Raw genomic sequence first — 25,000 nt, 5'->3', positions numbered from 1 at the left:
TGGTTTTTATTTTATTTAAGGTTAAAGTTAGCCATGATCGTGTGTCTGGCCACCACCGAGCTGTGGCTGAAAGTTTCATGGGCCGCAGTTAAGAGTTTCATGGACCGCCGCTGAGAGTTTCATACAGCATTATACGCTGTACAGAAAACTCCTTACTTGTTTCCCTTGGTGACACTGACTTTCCTGCTGATCAGTCTCATTCTAACAGCAAAGTGATGAATTCGCCTTGATATCGAGTCCAGAGGTCCATATCAAACCTATTAGCATCAGACCGACTGAATGGTATCCAGCCAACCCAAAATACTTTGGCTACACAATATCCGTCCACTCAATTTGCATGGAATCACCTAGACTATTTGCATCGTGTGCCCCTTGCCCTGTGCTCTGGGATTCATTTGTTTTCTTTTTAGCTGCGTCTTTTCAGGCACCAGCTGTGTTACTTCCCTTCCATACCCTTTCCTCTCTTGCTACCTGATTGGCCTACTTCTTCTGCTCTGTCTTTAAGTGTCGTCATGTCTGTTTCGTTTGAAAACAAATGCTCAGGTCAGCCCTATGGGAAACCAGGGAGGACTCGCAGGGCTGAAGTCATCTAGAAGTAACGCTGAGAAATTCGTTGGTTTGTTATTTGACAGCGAACATCCCTGTTGCTTCTTGAGGTCCTTTGAATTTATTTCATGGAATTAAACATTTTGAAATTAAAGTTTAATCCGTTCCCAGAACACTTCACTCTGCGTAGTGTTGGATTTATCTTTATATAAAAGGACTCTAAATAAGATGCTGACTAACGATAGGTTATTGTGTGACAGTAGCCTCGTGATAGTGAAAGAAGCATCTTATTTTAAGCGATCTTGTCTAAGCTGAATCTTTCTTCTAGTAGTGTATACTGTGAGGAACTCTCTCTCTCTCTCTCTCTCTCTCTCTCTCTCTCTCTCTCTCTCTCTCTTCATTGTGTAAGTAGTTATGTAAGTAATGAAAGTAATGATTTGATCCTGCTTCTTCCATCACCTGATAGCATTTATTTTTTCCTGTACTAAGTAGATAATCATTTGAATTATTGAGACATGGGCGTGAACAATGTTAGTGTCATTCAACGGGTGTCATCAGAATCATAAAAATGCCCGAATAGGAAGAGGAAAAGAAGAGGGGTTGCGGGGGGGGGGGGGCGGGAAGCACTGGGAAGTAGACGTAAAGGAAGTGATACACACAAGATTAACTTTGCGATAATAAATGCATCGCCATTTCAGCGTCATTACCAACAGAGTTCTTTATTACAGAGTAAAAAGTGAACCTCGGCCTTTCAAGCACTTTGATTCACTCCTCTTTTCTAAATCGGTATTGACATATTTAATCTTACTACTTTAATCAATATTTGATGAAGTCAGAGAGACCAGATCAGAAAAAGGTTCCCTTCTACTTGAGCTGCTATATATTTATGACTGGTGCGGAATTGTTGACGCATCATGCAGCTGCTATTGTGAGTACTGTTGAATAACATGATAAAATTGTTGAAGCCGAGTGCGTATGCAAAATTTTTCTGTGTGGCATTGATAGTCTGTAGGTAGTGAACTCTGCGTGTAGACTTGCTGTTGTCCAGCCCGTGGCCAACCCCTCTCTCATCACCAGCCGCCAACCCCCAAAAACACAGCAAATACGAAAAATGAAGGTACCATAGACCGAGCTTCGGGACTCTTAAGGTCAGGACTTGCGTCTCAACCCATTCGTATCTTACTGTCATCTTTGACGGTATGGGTACGCTAATGTAATGCAATAATAATAATAATAAGTAATGTTGATAATGAAGGCATAAAGTAAGGTAACCCTCGAAATATATTTGGAAAGAATCATTACAAGAACCAATAATGTATCTACTTTCAACGAAAAGAGCAGAAGTAAGAGAGAGAGAATGATTCAGGCGTTGACGAAGGTGTATCCTCTGAAATGTATTTGGGAAGAAGTGAAAGCTGTGTCTAGATTTCTCTGGTAGTCTACCCGAGGTTCCAGTTATGTTTTATTCATGGTTAGGGATCAGGCTTAGTGGTGTATATTTTTTATCGTGTACATCATACAGCAAGTTGTGTTTTTTTTTTTTTAATTTTTATCAATATTTCAGCTCATCATTGATAGCCAGTTTAGAAATTTCGTATAGAAAGTTTTAATGGATGTTTCAGTTCGCTGCAGCAATTGCTCAGTTAACCTCGAGTTGTTGGAACTTAAGAAAGTACAGCCTGTTTGGTTGTTGGTGTCATGAAAATTTTGATAAGTGTTGCGTCACGTTTTTTATTTGGTATCTATTTACTCTTGAGAGCTGTCCTTTCTTGTTTATGTAGCAAATTCAACCATTAAAATAACCTATTATTATTCTCCAATAAAGCTGTCTAGAACAAAGAGAATAGCCTATTGGTGCAAGGAATCGGACGAATAACCAAGGCAGATCAACCGTGAAAGGTGTGTCACCTTTAGGAGCTAAAAGCTTGCATGAATTCAACTTCCGTCCTCGAGTGAAATTTCAGGTGTGAAGGAATGTTGCTGCCGCTCTGCTCGGTTTCATCGAGGGCGTTTGCTGCATGGAAAGCACACCACCAACTTTCAAAAGCTGTTCCAGCCGCCGATAGCTTTCGTTGTCTCTAATATCCTAATATGTAACGTTAAACAGCTGTTTTGAAATTTCATTATAGGCTCAAACGGTCAGTGTAAATGTGCGATAGTGGAAATAGCATTCAGCCCTCGCCTTTACAGATGAAGTATAGCGTTGGTGGTTCTGAAAATAAGATTGGGGTTAGTGGGGTGGAGACTCGCTGGCGGACCGTGGCTGCGCGTCCTTTTCACTGCGTTTTGGCTTTGGACGACCTCCTGTAATCGCGGTGGTGCCGATGCAAACCCGTCTTCGTGGGTCGCTCACGTTTCTCTTGCCATTATTTTCTCAAAACGAAGGCATAACGGCCTATTTCTCGATGAGCTGCGTCGTTTGTGCACCACAAGAGTTTGAAAGAGTGAAGACATCATCTCAAGAAATCAGTTGCCGGGACTCTCTCTGGGACCGGTTTCACTTTTCTAAGGAAGCCTCCTTCTTCTCTCGTGTACCGTTATGTCAGTTTTTATCCGTTACCGCCTGGCCTAGCTTTGCTCGCTTCAGCTGAAAGAAACTTCGCTCAAAGAAAATAAGCCCATACCTATTATTATTATTATCATCATAATTATCATTATTGTTATTAGAGATGTTAAATGGTAGTTTTAATGTTCACATTTTAAAGCATTGCTCGCTTTTGAGGCAGTGATTGACGAGACAGGGGATCGCGAATGTAGGCTATATACACAAATACTCATTGTATGTAGGTACAATATGTAATTAAGATTATATTCATGATCCTCATTCTATAACTGTCAACTATATCGATTTTAACAATTGAAGAAAGAATGACCTTTTTGATCATTTGTTCTTGTATTCCATTGTTTTATGTTGGAAAGCAAAGCGTGATATGAATCACTCCTCAAAATTACTCCGTGGCTGTAAATTGCTAAGAATTGAATATTAGGATACTCTGACGAATATGACCTCCTCATTTCCGCAGTGGAACACACAAAGACTTCCTACTGAAGAAAAGGAAAGTTGTATATATATATATATATATATATATATATATATATATATATATATATATATATATATATATATATATATATATATATATATATATATATATAAATATATATATATAATATATATATATATAATAAATATATATAATATATATACATTTATACAATAATATATATATAATAAATATATGTATATATATATTTATATAATATATATACATATAAATATATATATATATATATATATATATATATATAATATATATATATATATGTGATATTAAACTATTATATATAGACTGTTCATTTGATCTTCCCGTTAAACTTTTGGTCTCAGACTGTTCATTACTTACGGTTCTTTGCAGCGTCCCTTCTTTAGGCCCGTAGCTATAATCCCTTTCTTTGCTTGTGACGTGCCTGTGTTCATAATCTCTTTATTTCTTCCTACTTTCCACCCGCTCCTAACAATTGAATTATAGTGTAGCTGCAAGGTTTTCCTCCTGTTACACCTTTTAAACCTTTTTACCGTAATTTCCGTTTCCGCGCTGAATGGCTTCAGAGTTCCTGACGCTTGGCCTTTGGCCCAAATTCTGTATTCTTTCTTCTGTCCTTATTTCAGCATTTAGAGGATGAATGTGTCATCACTGACTGACCTCCTTTGTTTTTCGAGAGTCACCTCCTTTCAGGCAAAATGCTTTGCTGTTGAATCTCTCTCTCTCTCTCTCTCTCTCTCTCTCTCTCTCTCTCTCTCTCTCTCTCTCTCTCTCTCTCTATATATATATATATATATATATATATATATAGCTATATATATATATATATATATATATATATATATATAATATATATATATATATATATATATATATGTGTATATGTATATATATATATATGCATATATATATATATATATATATATATATAATGTATATAAATATATATTATATATATATGTGTGTGTGTGTGCAGTATATAAATATATATTATATATATATATATATATATATATATATATATATATATATATATATATATATATATATATATATATATATATATATAATATATATATATATATATTATATATATATATATATATATATATATATATATATATATATATATATATATATATATATACATACAATTATTATACATACATGTATATTTGCAGGAAATAATTATGTATCATTTAACTTAAAAGAGGGGGTTTTCTGAATCGGTTCCTTAATATTGTGAAAGATGACGACGTCCGAGAAATGACTCACACAGTTATTTGTGCCTAAGTCAAACGACCCAATTTTTGTCAAATAGATCCCAAACTAACCTCGGCGTTGTATTATGCAGTGATGTAATGTAATGGTGCACGAGAGAGTAAAAAGATATTTGGTTTTACAAACCCATATGCAGGAAAACGGAGATTTCGAGAGATTTTTTGTTTCTTCTTTAAAGTATTCTAACTTACTAAATGTATTACGCTAGAGTAAAAAAACTGACGTCCATGTATAAGGTAATGTGTCTGAGTAACCTCCAGAGAGAGAAAGACTAAAAATAGTATGATCTTGTAACGCTTCACGTAAGGAAAACCAGAGGTTGCAGACGGTTGTAATTGCCAGCATTAGAAAGCTGCTCAGTTATTGGAAATAAGTGACTGACATAGAAAGATGATGTTGTTCATATCACCTAATGACACTCAAGTGGGATCAGAAAAAAGAAAGCAAGAGTGAGTGACTCATTTCTTTCGTCACCATAAGTCGTGTGTCACGTGACCTCACATCACCTCTGCGGTGGAACAGATAAGAGGATCTGATAACCCAAGAAGTAACTCGTCACGAACATCAAAAACTGTCGTGGCAGAGCGAGAGGAACGGATACAAAAATTATATTGCTTGTAATCTTTTAGCTGAGAGTGCCAGGAGTTGCAGAGGGGAAAAAATCGTTCGCCATTTTCGGGAGAGAAGGGCAGGAAATCTTTTTATCATAATCTTGTGATTGTGACGTCACACACCCTTGTTAGTGAACGCGATGGAGCGCTTCAGGCTGAAGTCTGTGGATGCTAAATGTTTAGATTATCGTATTTACTAATGACAGCTTTTGGTTGACAGATTATTAAATTAATATCAGCAGCAGAAAATAAAACACTTTGTAGGTAATAAACTCTTCAAACTGTTTGAAAAGGGTTGATCATAACTAGAGGAGAGGAGAGGCAGGCAAGTCAAGTTTCCATACAGCCTTCCCAGCAATGCAGAAGGATGTATTGAAATCTCAAATGTGCTGATGTATCGTTTTAACTTAATTTGAACCAGTCAGTAAGAGCCTGTCCTGTTGACTACTTAAACAATAGAAATCATACGAGCAACTCGAAGGTGCAGGTGGATGTGAGATTCCACATCACGAAAAATGTCTAGTGAATTTGAAGTACGGAGCAAAAACACCATGAACTGAATGCTCCCGTTACCTTGTAAGCAGGATATGATGAACAATAAGTAGCAAGTGATGACAGATACACATTTGAAGAAATCTGCTGATCATTCAGCTGAACATAAAACAGTGTTGCAAGTTATCTCAGGTTTTGGGCTCCGATGCGGACTTTTAGTTTTCGGTAAAAAACAACTATTGAGATAGTTATTTGTCTGTCCGTCCTCACTTTTTCTGTCGGCCCTCAGATTTTAAAAACCACTGAGACTAGAGGGCTGCAAATTGGTCTGTTGATCATCCACTCTCCAATCATCAAACATACCAAATTGCAGCCCTCTAACCTCAGTAGTTTTTATTTTATTTAAGGTTAAAGTTAGCCATGCTCGTGTGTCTGGCACCGCTATAGGTGCCAACAACACAGGCCACCACCGGGCCGTGGCTGAGAGTTTCATGGGCCGTGGATGAGAGTTTCATATAGCATTATACGCTGTACAGAAAACTCGATTGCGCCGAAGCAACTTCGGCGCAATTTTTACTTGTTTACTATAGCGTTGTGACTACTACTCAAACTAAAATGCTTGTTTTATAGACAATTGAAATGTCGGGCATGGCAGAACAAAAATACTTTGTCTGATTTTATTGACTTGAGACTCCAGATGGATAATTCAACATGATCAAGAACTGAATTTGTTCCCCATTTAGTAATCAGATCAATTTGTTTCATATAAAAGACTCAAATTAAGATACTACCGGCTGGCATACACTTGTTTCCCAATTTCCTCTTTGGGTTACAATGCTTCCTTTTGACTCACTGGAATAGCATAAATACCTTTTCCATAAAGGAACTCTATTATATATATATATATATATATATATATATATATATATATATATATATATATATATATATATATATATATATATATATATATATATATATTCACACATATATACATATATATATACATATATAAACATATACATATTCATATAAATATAAATTATATGTATATATATATATGTATATACAAATATGTATATATATATATATATATATATATATATATATATATATATATATATATATATATATATATATATATATATATATATATATATATATAATATCTGTTTCACAAACTAAAAAAAGACGAATTTATAAGTAAAAGATATCCGTCAACAGCTGAACTCGAACCACCGAAAGGTTTTGGGGGCGACTGAAAAGTCGTCGTTCACCAACCATTCGGTGGTTCGAGTCCACCTGACGGACTTATAAAATTTCCCGATGTTGAGTGAAACGACGTTTTATTCAAAAAATGCAGCAGTGTATGAGGCAAATAGATATAGAAATATATAGCTTAATGTTTATTAATATTGAAAATGCAGCAGTGTATGTGTGTGTGTGTTTTTATACTATATAATATTATATATATATATATATATATATATATATATATATATATATATATATATATATATATATATATATATATATTTATATGTATGTGTGTGTGTGTGTGTATATGTATATGCATGTCATATGTAATATGTACAGTATATATAAATATATATTTATTTTTATATGTGTATGTTTATAAATATATATTTATTTGTATATTGTATATTATTATTTATTTATTTATTAGTGTTGCTGTATGGACGTTTGTCTCACTAACCTAAGCACCAGAGTTTGAGTTCTGTTATCTACGTTGATATCAGCATAGCAGTGAAAACAGAGAAATGGATTTGAGTGGATTTTTTTATGCTATGATTCGGTAGTTCAAGGTCAGAACTGACTCCATCTTGGTTGGATCTTTTGTTGGATCTGAGAGCGGGATCTTTTACTGTTTTGCCTGTTGGAATTGTCACTGGTGAGAATTTAGACAACTGGGCACATTCCGGCTCTTTTTGAGAGAAAATACCAGTGATTTACAGTGCTTGGCAAAGATTCTAATCGCGTCTAGAATGAGTGAATGAAAATGAAACCCTGCAGAGCATTTTGCTAACTATACTGTTGGCTTTGTGGGAGATTTGCAGTCTCTCTTCCCCCTTTCAGTTCAACTGTAGTTGTCCTCACCTCTTCAAATGCCTTTGACTTCAGGAATGTTCTACTAAAACCTATTCGGAAACTCATACTCCCTGTCAAAGAGTTCTTGATCCAGTGTTTTCCAGAACATGAGTTTTATTTTGATAGAATACTTGATTTCATTTAAAGTTTCTGATTAGCTAATTCTGCAGATCAGTGGACTTCCTGACTTTACTTTCTTTTTTTTTCTGTACGACAAGGTGCGTTGCGTTGCTTGGTTGGGAGTTTTGCAATGTACCGAGTGCTCTGGTTTTGTAGAATATTTTTCATTTTGAATCATTTGGTTCTTTCACAAGTGTAATGTCAGTGACATTTAAATCAATATTTATTTATTCTTCCTGTTGGGGCAGCTTGAAGTTTCAGCATCATCCAGAAATCATGTTTTGCTTGCTTGACTGGAATTCCCTTGCCATAGCCCATATATACCCCACATATATAAACTTTTGGAGGAAAGTACCGGTCAAAAGTAGCAAAGGTTTTGTGTGAGAACCACTTGGCATTATGGATATTAAAGTTTTCTTTATGGTGTGGTGCGTTTTCTTTTACTGATCTCTGTTAACTGCAGTGGTTTCAAAATACTTCCAGTGCTAAAACATCATAGATGGTTTCTATAACATGTTAAATTTTTAGGCCCACCTGCTTCTTGGAAGTTTCATATTAGGCAAGTTTAAGTCACTGCAGCTGGTCTCTCATCCTAAACCAAATATGATGCCTTGCAGAGAGTAACTTACCTGAAAGTTAGGAACTAAATTACCATTCTGTTAGGAGTTATGTCTTTTCAGGTACTGTTTATAACAATATTTCCAGAATTGCCAGTATGATGTGTAGGACTAAGAGAATTGGTATTGTATCTAGAGCTCACTTTTCCTCATTAATACTTATAACTACGTTTTCCACGTTGCCAGGGAATTCCTTACACTCAACATGAGCGAAGTCCTTCGTTCACAGGTGAAATGGCACAGCATTAATAGTGTTTGTATATTAGTGCGCAACATTTTAAAGCAAATGATATTTAAGACAAAAGAGCATCCAAATGAGAAATAAGTAAGCCAAATAAATTCAGTCTCAGGGGACTCTTCTCCCACCCTTTCGGCTTTTAAGTTTCCTGTAAAAGTGAACTACTGAGATGACTATTTGTTTGTCCGTCCGCACTTTTTCTGTCCGCCCCCAGATCTCAAAAACTACTGAGGCTAGAGGGCTGTTAATTGGTATGTTGATCATCCACCCTCCAATCATCATCAAACATACCAAATTGCAGCCCTGTAGCCTCAGTAGTTTTTATCTTATTTAAGGTTAAGGCGTCTGGCATCGCTATAAGTGCCAACAACACAGGCCACCACCGAGCCGTGGTTGATAGTTTCATAGGCCGCGGCTGAGAGTTTTATGGGCCGTAGCTGAGAGTTTCATAAGCATTATACGCTGTACAGAAAGCTCGATTGCACCGAAGAAACTTCGGCGCATTTTTTACTTGCTGAGTTTCATTAGGACTTGAAGCTTCTCTCAATAAACTTTCAAGGTCTGTCTGTGACAAGTACAAGCACTGATCACGAGAGACTATGTGCTAACGGCATCTGGCATTTACTGGTGGCCTGTTATCCAGATTTTGACCTAAAAATGTCTATAAAATTCACTTATTGAGAGAATCAGGAACGCGGAAAGATTAAACCACGCCAGAAATGTCGAAAACGTGACACTTCCCACCAGCCTTTGACTTCATCGCGATTACTTGTTGCATCCTGGGTTGGGACCAACATGAGTGGAAACATTCGCATGGCAGAATCATCGAAGCATTTTAGTGCAAATAGCGAAAGGAAACTATCCTTGAATTTCAAGTCAGCGGCCCCTGTAGGTTTGTTCAATATAAATAGGGGTTTATCTTTTGGATAATAATAATAATAATAATAATAATAATAATAATAATAATAATAATAATAATAATAATAATAATAATAATAATATGTAGGTTCGTCTGTGAATTTAAGAAAATATTGCACGTGTCATTCATCACGTTACCATATTGCATCGTTGGTAACATGGCACTAAAGGAACAGATTAACAATGTTTACTTTTTATGAGTACTGAAAAAGTATCGTGCTTTAGGGTCAGAAAGCAAGGTATGGTTCTTAAGTATTCCTGTATTTATGTTCGCGTTCCTGTTGGATATCTGCAACATTCCCCGATGTTTTTCTGATCACTTCTTTTACTTAACACGCGTCAGTGATATTTAGGCAAATGTTGGGAGCTTTCCATTTTGACTGCTTTTCACAAAGTTCATGAAATAAGGGATTTTCACTGTATGTGATGAGACATTATACACGCTATGGAAAAGTTCTTTGTTCTGTTTGTTTAAAAGTGAAGATTTGTCTTCCAGAGAGTCATGAGGATGTTTATGCTTATCAATCTGCTTCTTGTGGGTTGCTCTCTGTTCTGTTCATATTCTCTTTCTTCTACCTGACTCGCCACCCTCTTCTGACAATTCTTTCACAGTGCAACTGCCCCAGTAGGGGGGTTAGTGTCGTCAGTGCACCTCGTGTCGGACACTGTAGGCATTACTTAAGGTTCTCTGCAACGTGCCTTCGGCCCCTAGCTGCAACCCCTTTCATTTCTTTTAATGTACCTCCTTTCATATTCTCTTTCTTCCATCTTACTTTCTACCCTCTCCTAACAATTGATTCATAGTGTAACTGCGAGGCTTTACTCCTGTTACACATTACAAACCTTCTTACTGTCAATTTCCCTTCAGCGATGAATGACCTTATAAGTCTCAGCGCTTGGCCACTGGCCTAAATTCTACAATGCAATTCTATAATCCTTGTGAGTTACAGACTTCTCTGACTGCTGGTCTTCACTCTCCTACGACCGCCTCTCTTTCTCTAGAGGCTTACTCATTGCTGTCTTCGGAGTTGTACTTTTCTCCCTCCTCCCACACTCCCTGGATTTTCGCAGGCCTTGATTTGAACGTCTGCGTTGTATTCTGTTATGCTGCTCCACCAAAGGAAAAAGAACTGATGGGAAAACTGGTATCAGTTTCGTGTTATTTGAGGAAGTGACTTTAAATATTGTATACTATGTTCTCTGTTTTATTACCAAGTTTGTAGACATTTATTGGAATTCAATCACGGGATCTTTTAAATATTTATTTTATAAATACCATGAGTAATTACGATTGCTAGTTAGAAAGAATATAGTACTTCTGCAGGTGCTGCGCTTGCGCAAACTTACGAGGGAGGCACATTAAGTCTAGAATAGTATTGGGCTTTACTTTGCAATGAATTTGAAAAGCTCGTAGAGGAACTGTTTGAAGAGAAACAGTGAATGAAATCGAGAGCTTGAAGCGAAATGTTACAGATTCAATTATAACATAGTTCGTCCTTGATAGAAGTTGCTGATTGTGTAACCAAACGCCTTATTTTCTTACTGAGGGAGAAAAAAGTTTATATCTTTTATGATAGTTGGCGAGTTATCTGATAGCCAAAATATTGATTGCAAATCCCATATCATAAATACAATATTCATGGCTGTAATCGAAAATGTTTTCACAAATATTAGATCCCGAGTTTAGTCCTGTTTTGTGTTTCTCATGTTCAGTTTCCAGTCTTTTTGTGAAAGTGCTCATCAACTTTATTTTGCTCACAGTTGACCTTTGCAAATCAAGTTTTTTTGCTAGTGTTATTCACCTTGAGTAATTTGTGAATTGGTTATCCTTCACTCCAATGTGGCAGACATTTTATAGAACTTCAGACTTAGGGTTAACGATAAAATGCCTGTTTACAGAAGGCCCTCAGAAGCAAAGCAAAGCAAAGCACCATCCTGGACGGTTTTGTTTATTTTTCTTTTTTTTTTTGCACATAATATTTCTGCACTTTCTTTAGCAGGTTCAAACTTGCTCACTTTAAAGTGACGATTACAAGTGATTTAAAAAAATCCCCACAATAAATATCTCTTCTGGGCTTTAAGACTGACTTGTGTGTGTGTGTGTGTAAGTCTTGGAAACCAAACAATGCCGTCAGTGCACCTCACATGGTGCGCTGTAGGCATTACTTAAAGGTCTTTGCAGCGTGCCTTCGACCCCGAGCTGCAACCTCTTTCATTCCTTTAGCTGTACCTCCGTTCATATTCTCCTTCTTCCATCTGACTTTCCACCGCTCCTAACAATTGATTCATTGTGCAACAGCGAGGTTTTCCTCCTGTGACACCTTTCAAACCTTCTACTATCAATTTCCCTTTCAACGCTGAATGACCTTATAGGTCCCAGAGTGCTTGGCCTTAGGCCTAAATTCTATATATTCTATTCTATCCCATCTCTCAGTGTGGGTGGGTGGGGAGAGAGGGTAGGTGAATGTTGTAGGAGGACAACTACCAAATAGTTCACCAGAACTTCTGTATCAGCAGCTAAATCAGGGGACAGCACTTGTACACCACAATGACACTCTCCCTTTGCCCTGCCTGTCCTTTCGCCTCTTATCTCTGCATCTTTCTGAGGAGGGAGTGCTGTGCTTCTCCTCTAAAATGACAGTGTTTACTGTTTTTACGTATTCTGTCGTTACTGCTTTATCAAGTTGGGTAGTGAAAGTGATGAGGAAAATTCTCTGATGTAGAAATTGCCAAGGGTTTTGCTTCTAAGTCCGAGACAAGATGGAAGTGGGTTTTGACTGCTTAATAATAATAATAATAATAATAATAATAATAATAATAATAATAATAATAATAATAACCTTTTAATATTCGTGAGAGCATGATTATTCGGTGATTAATAAATGTTCATTAGTATTAATAACATTGTGTATTACTGATGGCTATGTTCATCATGTTTTTACAAAAATAAAAGTTTCCATTGCAGCAGAGGAACAGATTATTTATTTTGAAAAAATAACTTTTAACCTCAAAAATAACATGTTATTCCTGGTTGAATTTTGCATAATTCTATACATTTTGAAATGAATTGTTACCTCCTTAGAGTTTTTCAAAAAAGTTTTTCAGTTTATTGTACGAAAACTCCTTTAAATAAAATATCATCTGAAGGAAGAATTAGCTTCCTGATATAAATAAAAACAAAGTTAGTGAAATGTTTGACGAATATTTTAAGTCTTTTACCTTCCATTGATTTTTTATTCAAATTAATGTCTTTTTATTCATTATAAGCTCCTTTCAATAAGCTATCAGTTGAAGAAAGAACTGACTTCCTAACACTAATATTAATAACAAAGTTATTGCGTTTCAAAGCTGCATAATCTCACCCAAGTTAGTTGTAGACCATACTTGGACCACATTTTCATTTTAAAGATCTAACTGCCCAACATCGAAAATAAAAAAAAAAAATCCCTATTCAAAGTTTCCAAAATTTTTACTGTTTTTTTTAATAGCTTTTAAACTCAATATATTTTTTCATGTTTTCAAAACCGTATCTTTATTTCAAGATAAGCGCATTATGATAAACTTTCACTAGGAACAAAAATCAAATTCCTAAAAGATATTAAAAAAGTTATTACATTTCAATGTTATAAGTATTTTGCTGTCCTTTTTAATGTTTCTGCACATGTTTTTTTTTTTGTCGCTAAAAGTTGCTATGCTTACTATGCAACTTTAGTTAAGTTTTGATTTTTAAAAATAGCTTTCTGGTACGTAATATAACAAAGTTATTGCTGCTAAAAGTTTGCAAAACTTTAAATGTGTTTCTCCTTATTTGTTAAAAATGTCTCCTTCCTTTGTTTAGCAACTGAGCACCTTGCAATTTCAGAATGTGATATTAAATAGAAGCTGTCATTCAGAGTTCTGTGACAAACATTGCCACTGACTGAAACTCTGGGTCGCCAAATCAATAAAAGACTTTCTGTGGTTTCCACTCAGTTTTCAAGTTCACTATTTACACCAGCTTTGTAATGTAATGTTCTGTGACAGCCAGCTAACCGCAGGATAGGATTTCTTATCAGTTTATTAGAAGTAATAGTTCCTCGCTGGACAAGTCGATAGAGTTCTCGGCTAGCACTCTGCTAGGCCCGAGTTCGAGTCTCCGACCGGCCAATGAAGAATTAGGGGAGTTTATTTCTGGTGATGGAAATTCATTTCTCGGTATAATGTGGTTCGGGTTCCACAATAAGCTGTAGGTCCCGTTGCTAGGTAATCAATTGGTTCTTAGCCACGTAAAATAAGTCTAATCCTTCGGGCCAGCCCTAGGAGAGCTGTTAATCAGCTCAGTGGTCTGGTTAAACTAAGGTATACTTAACTTTATTAGAAGTAATTCTGATATATATATATATATATATATATATATATATATATATATATATTAGAAGTAATTCTGATATATATATATATATATATATATATATATATATATATATATATATATATATATATATATATATATATATATATATATATATTATTAGAAGTAATTTGATATATATATATATATATATATATATATATATATATATATATATATATATATATATATATATATATACATATATATATATACATATATATATATATATATATATAAGTTTTTAATTTCAGGAAAAATTTACATTCTCGACATATTAGCTAAAGGTCTAGTACCATCAAAGACTGGCTTTATGCATCTTACACCTTTTTTCTGCATGTTCCTGGGAAAAAACCATAATATGTCAGCATCTCTTTCTTTTGACTGTAATGGCACGTTAATGTTAGCACAAGTCTTATTGTACATTTCACGGCCCCAGGTAATTCTGAGACTGTTAGCCTAAGAATATTTAGAGGGGCGAAAGGGAAGTCCATAGTTTTAAGCAGTGTTAAGCTGTGTAATCACTGAAAGTGTTCCAGTGTTCCTTAAAATTTGAAGATGAGTAGTTGATCAGCAGCAATGTGCTGGATGTTAGGGTCAAGCTCTTGGAATCATAGGGTCCAGTCCAGTATCTATTGATTACCACTACTTTATGATCTAATGATACAAAGGGATTATGAATGCTTAACTGCTAGCTCATGTGCTTATAACGCTTCATTGTTTCATAATTAAAGGATGCTTCAAACTTTTTTTCGAACATCATCCCATGGGTTAATCAGCACAGTGGTCCCCTTACCGCAACTGAATGGGGCCAGTTTCGAGATTGTGGGCATCCACAGCGATTCCAGGTAAATTCTTAAAATCAGGCGCTTTGAGCATGGATGATACATTGAGTGACCTTTTGAGTGACCTCAGTGTCCCCTGTCACTTAGTGGTCCACATGAAGCTATTTTTCTTGGGGAGATCAGTCACTTTAATACTATTGCATATTTTACAAGGATTATTCTCGTAAAATATGAAATAGTATTCTGACATCCCAAGTAAATGGTGTGTTTGTGAAATAGGGAACTCTGATATACTTCCAGTTTTCACCTGGATTGGCCAAACTGAACCATGGCCCAAGATCATTCTGCCTAGTCCATGAGAGGTATGCATCAGTAACTCTTGAGCAAGTCAGATTTGGTCATGTATCAGGCTTTCCAGTAATCAATACATTGCTTGATAAGTTCGAATCTCCGACCGGCCAGTGAAGAACAAGAGGAATTTGTTTCTGGTGATAGAAATTCATTTCTCGGTATAATGTGGTTCTGGATTCCACAATTTTTGTCAGGTCCCCTTGCTAGGTAACCAATTGGTTCTTAGCCACGTAAAAATAAATCTAATCCTTCATTTCATGTATATTAGAGCTGTTAATCAGCTCAGTGGTCTGGTTAAATAAAATATACAGGTGCCTTGTTCTTCGGGGTGATGGTGTGGCTGACATTATAATGACCTTAGTTCACTTTGCTTATGTAGTTTTGTTGTTTTCCGTGTCCATGTGTGCATATTTGTGACCCCAGTATCTTTCAGATGAGATACCATAGAATTTCATTATTGCTTGACCTAGCTCCCAAGGATTTTACGTGCAGACCAGGTGTCTCTTGCATTTCTGGTGTTGCTTCTCTCCAGTTTTTTTCTTTCCCTCCTTTTGCTCCATCTACTTCTCCTGCCACTATCTTCACTTCACCCTTCACCAGTCTTTTGCTTTCTTTCATCTCCTCTCCTTTTTTCCTTCTTCTCCTTTTCTTGCTCCTCCTCCTATTTCTCATTCTTCTCCTACTTTCTCCATCCTGTTCTTTTCCTTTTTATTCCTGTGGTGGATACCTAGTCTTCACAGTCTTAGGAATCAGCTGTGGCCAGGGCAGTGATGTTAGCACAGACACCGGTGGGTGTTTGTACCTCTTATTAGGGCTTCGGTATTGGTCTCTTCTTAATGGGCAGGTCTTCTCTCACCACAATCCAAGTCATTGAATCTTTTCATTGTCCTGTCCTGCTTCTGTATTTGCTTGGTAGAGAGCTGCTGGTTGCAGGTCATTGCCCATCAGGCATGTATGTATGTATGTAGTGACTTGCAATGAAGATGTATGACAGGATTTTGATAAAATTAAACTGATTTTACGTGGCAGAAACATTTGTACCTACAGGAAATCCGAACTTTGTAGGTTTAAATTAGGAAACAAATTCCTCTTGTTCTTCACTGGGGTCGGAGTGAAAACAAAGGTGAACTTTGAATAGGGTTTGATTGGTGCAGTTTGTAGAGGAAGAACTTTGTAGAGGAAAAGGGAGTGAAATGATGGAACCAATATAAAAGCAGTCAGTGCTGTGAGGTTGAGAAAGTATAGTATAGAAGGTAGGTTGTTGAGAGTGATTAAAAGTTTATATAAAGGATGCAAAGTATGTTTCAGAATATGTAGAAGGGAAGAGCATGGCTGCTTTGTTGTAAAAGTGGTTCTGACATAAGGGTGTCTCATGCTTCCGAGGATGTCTTACATTTTTATGGACTGAGTAATACAAGAAGTCTTAGAAGGGAAAATCATCATAGATACAAAGTTGAGTTATAAGAAAATAAGTCGAAAATGGAGTGTGAACTATTTCACTGGGGACAGTGAGAAGGCACTGCAGAAATTAATGAAAGTTTGGCTGTGTTTGCAAGAGGAAAAATATGAGCACAGATGCAAGTAAAAATAAGGCTATGGTAGTAAGATGGAGCAATGAATGTCGGTATAGATGGTGGAAGAATGGAAGAAGTTGATTCATATAGACATTAAACATTAAAAATAATGGAAGATGGTAGGAGGAAAGAACAGATGAGCCAAAAAAATGGTGAATCCAAGGTTGGAATGTACGAAGGGAATGTTGAATTAACTCTCCTCTAAGAAAATGAAGTGTGGAGAGTGAATGTGAACGAAAGAAGAGAGTTTGAAACGGCTAAAATTGCTTATACGGAATTATTGTTAAAATTATAAGAAGGTTAGCATAAGTAAAAGAATGGCGTGGAATATCTGGCTTGATCATGTAGAGAGAACGGTGAACGACTGGTTGTTGAAACGTCTGTAATCCCGCATAGTCAGAAGCGAGGGGAGGAAGACCTAAAAAGTCCTGATTAGCTGGAGTGAAAGCGATATTGAAAAGTAAGAGCCTTAGTATTTAGGAAACACAAGAGTGATGGAAGATTGAGTTGAGTGGCACAGTGTGTAGGGTTTTTGATGTGTTGCCAGGGAGCTTACTGGTGTAGATATATCAAATGACTAAAGCTGTGGACATTTTCTGCTCAGGGTTTCACCCGCACTTCAGGAGTTAAAGCTGGAATTGGGCGTTGAGCGATAAGTTGTCTTTCCCCGCGGGCCTTTCAGTTTTGTAGGAATTGCTTAATGCTGAAAAAATTATACAAAAATGTTTATAGTCAGAATATCATTTTAACTTCCTCTTTCCTAACGCTTCAGTTCGGAAAGGGTTATAGATGAAGCTCTTCCTTTGCTGGTGGGATATCCATACATACATACATACATACATACATACATACATACATACATACATACATACATACATACATATATATATATATATATATATATATATATATATATATATATATATATATATGTATGTATGTATGTATGTCACATGACATCCAAGTTGTGTGACGCAAACGGTCATTGTGAAATTCCCATACTCATATTTTTCCTGTGCTTTGTCTCCACTCATCTCCACTCATGTCCATCCTCCCTTGCCCACATTTCTCATCGAAGTAGGTCTGGATCTTCCAGCTCCTCAGCTGCCCACAGGAGCCCACCTGGCACTATCACGTACTATTCTGCCAGGGGTTATGGGAAGGACAATGTCCAAGCCATCTCCACCTCCATCATCACTACCTCATCTGCTTAAGGAATTTTCGTAATCTCTCCAGCGCCTAATACTCTTAAAATATCTTTTAGATATAGGCTAGTTTCATTGTCATACCATGATTCATGTCCACGTAACAATACAGATCGCACCAGACTTGCGTATGACTTGGCTTTTGTAAGCAATTTCAGGGTGCTTAACTTTCCAGTTCTATTCAGCATGACCTTTGATGATTTGTCACTAATTTCAACTCAAGGAAACCTACTGGTTATCATTGTTATAAGTATTTGAAAGACTGACACTCATCAATCCTATCTCTACTGGATGTTATTTCATCCCATTCTGCAAACTCTGTCTTCATTACTTTTTTTTTTTAATCTAATAAGAAAGCTTGTGAATACTATGTTGTTTTTTTACTGATTAAAACAGCATAATCAGCATATTCTAAGTCTGTCAGTTTTCTACCATTAACCCAACCTAAACTTTTTCTTCCGCCACCGACCACTTTTTCATTATAAAATCTTTGAGAAGGGAAAACAACAAAGGGACCCATAAGGGGGCAGTGCCGTCAGTGCATCTCACGTGGTGCACTGTAGTCATTACTTATATTCTTTTCAGCATCCCTTCGGCCCCTAGCTGCAACCCCTTCTATTCCTTTTACTGGGCCTCTGTTCATATTCTCTTTCCTCCGTCTTACTTTCCACCATCTGACAATTGTTTGATAGTGCAACTGCGAGGTTTTCCACTTGTTACACCTTTAAAATCTTTTTACTCTCAATTTCCTTCTCAGTACTGAATGACCTCATAGGTCCCAGCGCTTGACCTTTAGCCTTAATTTTATATCGCGTATTGCAGCAATAAAGGGGAAGTAACATTCCTTTGCAACACACCGCAGTTTATTGCAGTTTCATTGAAGAAGACTCCGTCGTCATTAACGTAGCAATTAACGGCCTGTGGACGCCGTCAGAGGCCTTCTCGTAGTCAACAAAAGGCATCAGAAGGGGATTTTGGAATCTCACACCCTGCTGCACAATGTATCTTAAGACAATTATTTGATCTGTGCTACTCACACCTTTTCTGAAACCAGCTTTTCCATCTCTTAGACTTTTTATGAATTCTCCTTTATAGCCTCTTGAAAATAAGCATACTGAATATTTTCAGTACAACTGACTTAAGTGTAATGCGTCCAGTTAAAACATTCAGTCAGGTCACCTTTTTTGGTACCTTTGCTATGACCTCCAATTCTCAATTTAGGCTTTGATTCCTCATTCCGTATTGGGCAAACAGGCCAGTTACTATGCGAGGAGTCATTTCGGTTTCAGCCAAAGTATCTCTGCGGTGGTTCTCAATATCTACGAATTCATTCACAGTATATTCAACTCTTCTTCAGCTTCTGGCGTATCAATCAATTATCCCCTCAAATGTCTTATTCATGACCTCATAAAAATGTTCTGCCCAACGCGCTCTCTCTTCCTCCTCCTCTTTTCATCCCTGGATATTTAATTAATAATCGTGTAGGCTACCTTAACACAAATGCTATGCCCTGATAACATGGCTTTGTCAATATCAGCCTGCATGTCCAAGAATTCTCTCCTATTCTTGATCTTAGTATAACTTCACTATCTACTTCGTTATCATTCTCTTCTAGACAAGAGGGAATGATAAACCCGTATGCTAGGAAACCTTGCATACAGGTTTCACCTGTATGCAAGGTTTCCTTGTTACTCCATATCCCAGTACTTCTTTTCAGAAGGTAGAGATACATTCTGGATATCAATTGAGTTATCATTCATTATGTCCAAGTCATAACTTTCTATATCTCAGCAATTTTTTGTTTTGGGGGTTGAGGAACAGCAGGGGATGAGGTTACTAGTCCCATGGCGTTCTCCAACCCGGCCGTGACTCAGGTTCCCAATTCAGGGCCCGGTTCAACAAAGTTACATTTGATTTTTCATAAAATGGGCTCAAGCTATTTTCCCTCATAGGTCTGATCTCTGGTCTGTTACTTTTGAGGGATTTGTAACTACATAGCTGTTTCTCCAATGGGCTTTGGTTTCAGAGTAGAAACGAGACAACAGTTACTTCCACAGTCATCCATTAGCTTTTGAATAAAGGATGAATCCCAGTAAAATAACCTTCCACAGGAGACTCATCAGAAGCTTGTATGACCCCCTACATACACTACCACTTATCTCTGGCTTGCAAGCGCCCCCTTGCCCATGGATGTTAAACCTTTTCTGTCCTAGTGCCCCTTCCCCTATATCCGTACACCACTTTCTAATCTTCCTTCCATCTTACTTCCAAACTCTTCCAAATCATACTCTATTATCAATCCACAGTCTACTTTTTGCATACCAGAACAATACTTCATCTTATCAGCTTAAACTGGCTGAACTGTCCCTTCACGCATTCCAACTTTGTTTTGCATGGAAACTTCTTCCCTTCCAAATCTTTTGCTTATACTCAGATGCCTTCATGTTACAATTAATCCTTAATACGTATAGGAATCAACGGTTTCCGTAATTCAAACATTAATATTTATACCTATTACTCCACCTACCTAGCTTTCTTGTACCATAATAATCTTACTTGTTCGCTTTTACCTTCCTATTTCTTGGTATACAAATACTCCCAGACTCATTTTCAGTCTGACTTTCTCTTCACTATCCTGCATCATCCAGAAGCATCAGCCTCCCCAAACTCTACTCGGAACGACTTTTTTAACCCCCATCTTTGCGCCTGTATCTCCCGATATTTCTCTGATTTCTAGCATCACTATATCTATAGAGGTGATAATGACCATGCAGACACAACGCACCCCTCTTCTAACCTAACTATTCACTCTCCAATCTGTGTATTCTAACACTTGTTTTGTTTTAACCATTAACATTTTTCATTCATTCTCAGAAAATAAAATTTTCATTCACTTTACTAAAAACCATGTCTATATCTATGAATGCCACATACAGCTTTTGCTAGTAATTTCCCACTTCTCTTACGATTGTCTCTTAATAAAAAGTCAACCCACGCTGTTCTTCTGCTGTCAGTCCTTTTGTTATTTGTCTCACTTTCTCAGCAAAAATCCAGTCTTAATCCTTCCCTCGTATAAATAATATGATGCCTTTATCATTATTTCAGTCACCACTGTTACCTTGTTGTTCCTCTCGTCTACTGCTTTTGGAGCTTTCCCTCGTCCACACATACCCACAACGCACTGACCTGCCACTCTGTCACACCTTCACCCCTTTACCACATCATCTCATATATTATCCCTCAACTCTCTCTATTCGTCAGCATTCTAATTGCTTCTCTATCATTCACAAAAGCTACTTCCACAAACATCCTCAAATTTACATTAAACCCGTCCACTTTTTCATTAGTTTTATTTACCTCTTTTTATCTCCACATTCAACAGCTATTCAAAATGCGCACTGAACTGATTCACAGCAGCATTCTCTTCTGAAGTGAACTCGCTAGCAAAGGTGGTCATGTTCAACTTCCTTTATACTGGTAGAAATGAGTAAAGTAGAATTACAACTAACTAGTGCTTTTAGAGCTATACTGTGAGTTGGTGTTATACATTTAATTACTTTGTTTTGAACCAAAGCTTATGAATTTTAGCATAGTCTCGGCTTCTAGTTAGTAGACTATAGCCTTTTTTTCGCCAAATTTACTGAAAGCTGGCCAGTGTCCTTTCAGCATAATGTTACAACTTATGGTTGTATTAATGAAATAGATAGTATTATGTATATTACTGGGTTAAATGCATATTGAATTCTCTCATGTATAATAAAGTTACGTGTATATGTCGTCATTTAAAGTGGAACAGCATAGAAAGATTTAGTGTAACAGAGAACGTGTTTGGTAGTAATGTTAAGATTTTCATTAAAAAGTGTGAAAGACGGCTCAAGGACTTCCATGCGAAGAATACTGTGAGATGAGAAAAGAGAAAGGCTGCTGCCTGGCTCAAGTTGTCGTTATTAAATAATGATGTGAGCCGTTTGAAAGCGAACGGAGAAGGCTACATGTGACAAGAATGAATCTCAGACTTACGATGAAGTGATAGAGAAACAACGTGAAGTGTGGTGAAGTATAGAAGATATGTTGTTAGGAGTGACAGAAAGACAGTGACCGTGTGAGGTAGAAAAGGTGTGTTATGTCTTCCTGGAGGTTCAATATCTTCTTAATGGATGGAATGACGTAAGAGGACAGAGAAAGGATCGTTGGTGTAGTTGTGCAGTTGTGAGATAAGATAATTGTGTGTTGACTGGATAAAATTTACAGATCTTACAGTACTAATTAAGGACATTGAAAAGAAACTGTAAAAATTAGTAAAATAGCTTGAAAGTTTTGTTAAGTGGTGAAAGTTATGAGTAAATGTGAGTGAAAGTAAGTGTATGAGGGTAAATACATTCCAGGAAGTGGAACAATGAATGTTAATATGAATGGTGGAAGTAAGTAGAGCAGATGACGATTGGGTGAGGGAGAAGTCGAGCCTGAGAACGGTAAAGCAAGGGAGGCAGCAGGATGTAAGCAAAAGATGGGACGAACCTTTATGGGAGTGAATGTGAAAACCCACTGACCGAGAGACCTGAAGCCACCGAGAGAAATGGTTTTTGTAGTACAAGACCTAAAATGGTGAGAAACTTGGGAGATAATTGATGACAAGCATACAGCATGTTAAAAACCTAATGCTCAGCAGTCATGGTGAAGATTGGTTAATTTCTCTTCCACTTTCACCCAGAAAGACAGGTTTGAATCCTGGTCACGCGAAGAGGGCTTATCATGTATACCTTTCTTCGAATGTCAGTTTATGTAAGGTAAAATGAATTCGATATTAAAGCATTATATGAGGCTTAATTTTTGAAAGTATATAAACGTGTGTAAAATTCATGACAGACAGACAGATGTATATATATATATATATATATATATATATATATATATATATATATATATATATATATATATATATATATATATATATATATATATATGTGTGTGTGTGTGTGTGTGTGTGTGTGTGTGTGTGTGTGTGTGTGTGTATATATATATAGTGTAGATGCATATATATACAGTATATATATATGTATATATATACATATATATATATATATATATATATATATATATATATATATATATATATATATATATATATACATGCGTGGAAAGGGACGTTCCATTAAAGTTAGAGTTGCAAATTCATACATAAATATATATGCATAGTTGCATACATGAACAAAAGGACATTTCAACAGATGTAAGAGCTGCAAATCTCGGAATTTCAGCGCTGACTTTTTTTAATAAAAAATGCTTCGATAAACTGCACGTCTCACCCACATTGTTTTCCGCTGCTGTCTGCTGTCTGAATTCATTTCCATAGCTTTTGTTTATAACGTAAATTTTATATTTAAGTGTGTAAGGTGTGCTTTTCCTGATAGCGTTTTTGACAGTGTTCTTGTTGTCCGTTGCAGATATGGTGGGAACTGTCAGCGATGGCCCTGGCCACTCCATACGACGAGTACATGACGTGTGGTGCCGGCCACGAAAGATATGGAAGGCAGTACCATCACCATTACTATGACGTCCCCTGTGATCTGTCTAAGGAAACCTTCTGCCTGACGCCCGGTACACAGTATCCATGGTAAGTGAGAGGCTCCATTGACAAGCTATTCAGTCCGTCTGAATTTGTTATGCTAAATTTGTTTATGCTGTACCTTCAGCTAAATTCGCGTTTCAAGCGCGGGGAGCAGTCCTTGATTCCTTTAACCCGCACCACACTTTGGTCTGAAGTGCTAGCAAGAATATTTCAAGTCTTAACAGCTACTGGAAAACACGGGATAACGTAAGAGTTTGGGTAAAAGGAAGAAGAGATAATTAAAATAAATTACTTGGTAATATTACGGTTATAAAAACTGGCAAAAACTAAAACCTTTGCCTGTAGAAACTGAAGCAAACGCCATTGATTTCATAATCGCAATTTTTGTTTGCGTTACATGCGTAACCATTCCTCAAATCGGTATGTCAATAATTACAGAGTTCAAAAGCAGGAAAATACTCTTCTGCGCCAGCCCCATCTTCTGGACTTCGCCTCTTCCTTGCTTTAGCGGCTGAACAATAACTCTCCGACCAGACCTGAAGCTTAACTTCAAGTGACTTCAGTACACACAAAAATGGCAAACAGGTCACCTCATTATTGTCACCTTTTATCTTCCTTCCCTCTAAACAAGAGACCCCTTTTAATTGGACAAGCAATTGGCCATGTATATTGCATTTGAGCTACTATCCATTTCAGGGACCGCAAGTCATCATTTTTCTCAAATATCTGCCAAACCAATTATTTGATTGAAATGGTACTTTGATATAGTGTACAAGATATCTCCCACTAATTTTTGGTAATGTAGTGCATTGTCAAATGGTTTTAGTTAAGGCGTTTACTCTTGACTTACATGGTGTTGCCAAGCATCGTCAAACTATGCAGTCGAACGTCCTTTATCCCCATCCCTTCCCTCCCTCTCCCTTCCTCCCCCCACCCTTCCCTCAACCCACTTTCTTGGCCTCCCCATCTCCGCCCCCGCCCCCTTTCCTGTATATGGGGGGTAATGGACGTTTGATTGCGTTGATTAGTCCTACTGACTCATGCGACTTTGCCTTTAAAAGTCAAGAGTAAACGCCTTAACTAATACCAACTGACAATGCATTATATTACCAAAAGTTAGCGGGAGGTGTCTTGTACACTGTTACACTGT

At 36.7% G+C, this 25,000-nt stretch overlaps 1 protein-coding gene across 1 annotated transcript in view; it reads left to right on the top strand.

The window, feature by feature from the left end:
• Positions 1 to 25,000, top strand: part of LOC136825246 (protein spaetzle 4-like) — a 95,566-nt gene that overhangs the window by 4,902 nt on the left and 65,664 nt on the right. The window contains exon 2 of the mRNA XM_067081284.1: positions 23,726 to 23,895. Coding sequence (XP_066937385.1) covers positions 23,726 to 23,895 — 170 coding nt within the window. The remainder of the gene's footprint in view (positions 1 to 23,725; positions 23,896 to 25,000) is intronic.

Source organism: Macrobrachium rosenbergii, chromosome 37, assembly GCF_040412425.1.
Source record: "Macrobrachium rosenbergii isolate ZJJX-2024 chromosome 37, ASM4041242v1, whole genome shotgun sequence".
In the NCBI taxonomy this organism is placed as follows: Eukaryota; Metazoa; Arthropoda; class Malacostraca; order Decapoda; family Palaemonidae; genus Macrobrachium; species Macrobrachium rosenbergii.
Note: the sequence above shows the minus strand (reverse complement) of the source record. Positions and strands in the feature narration are given on the sequence as shown.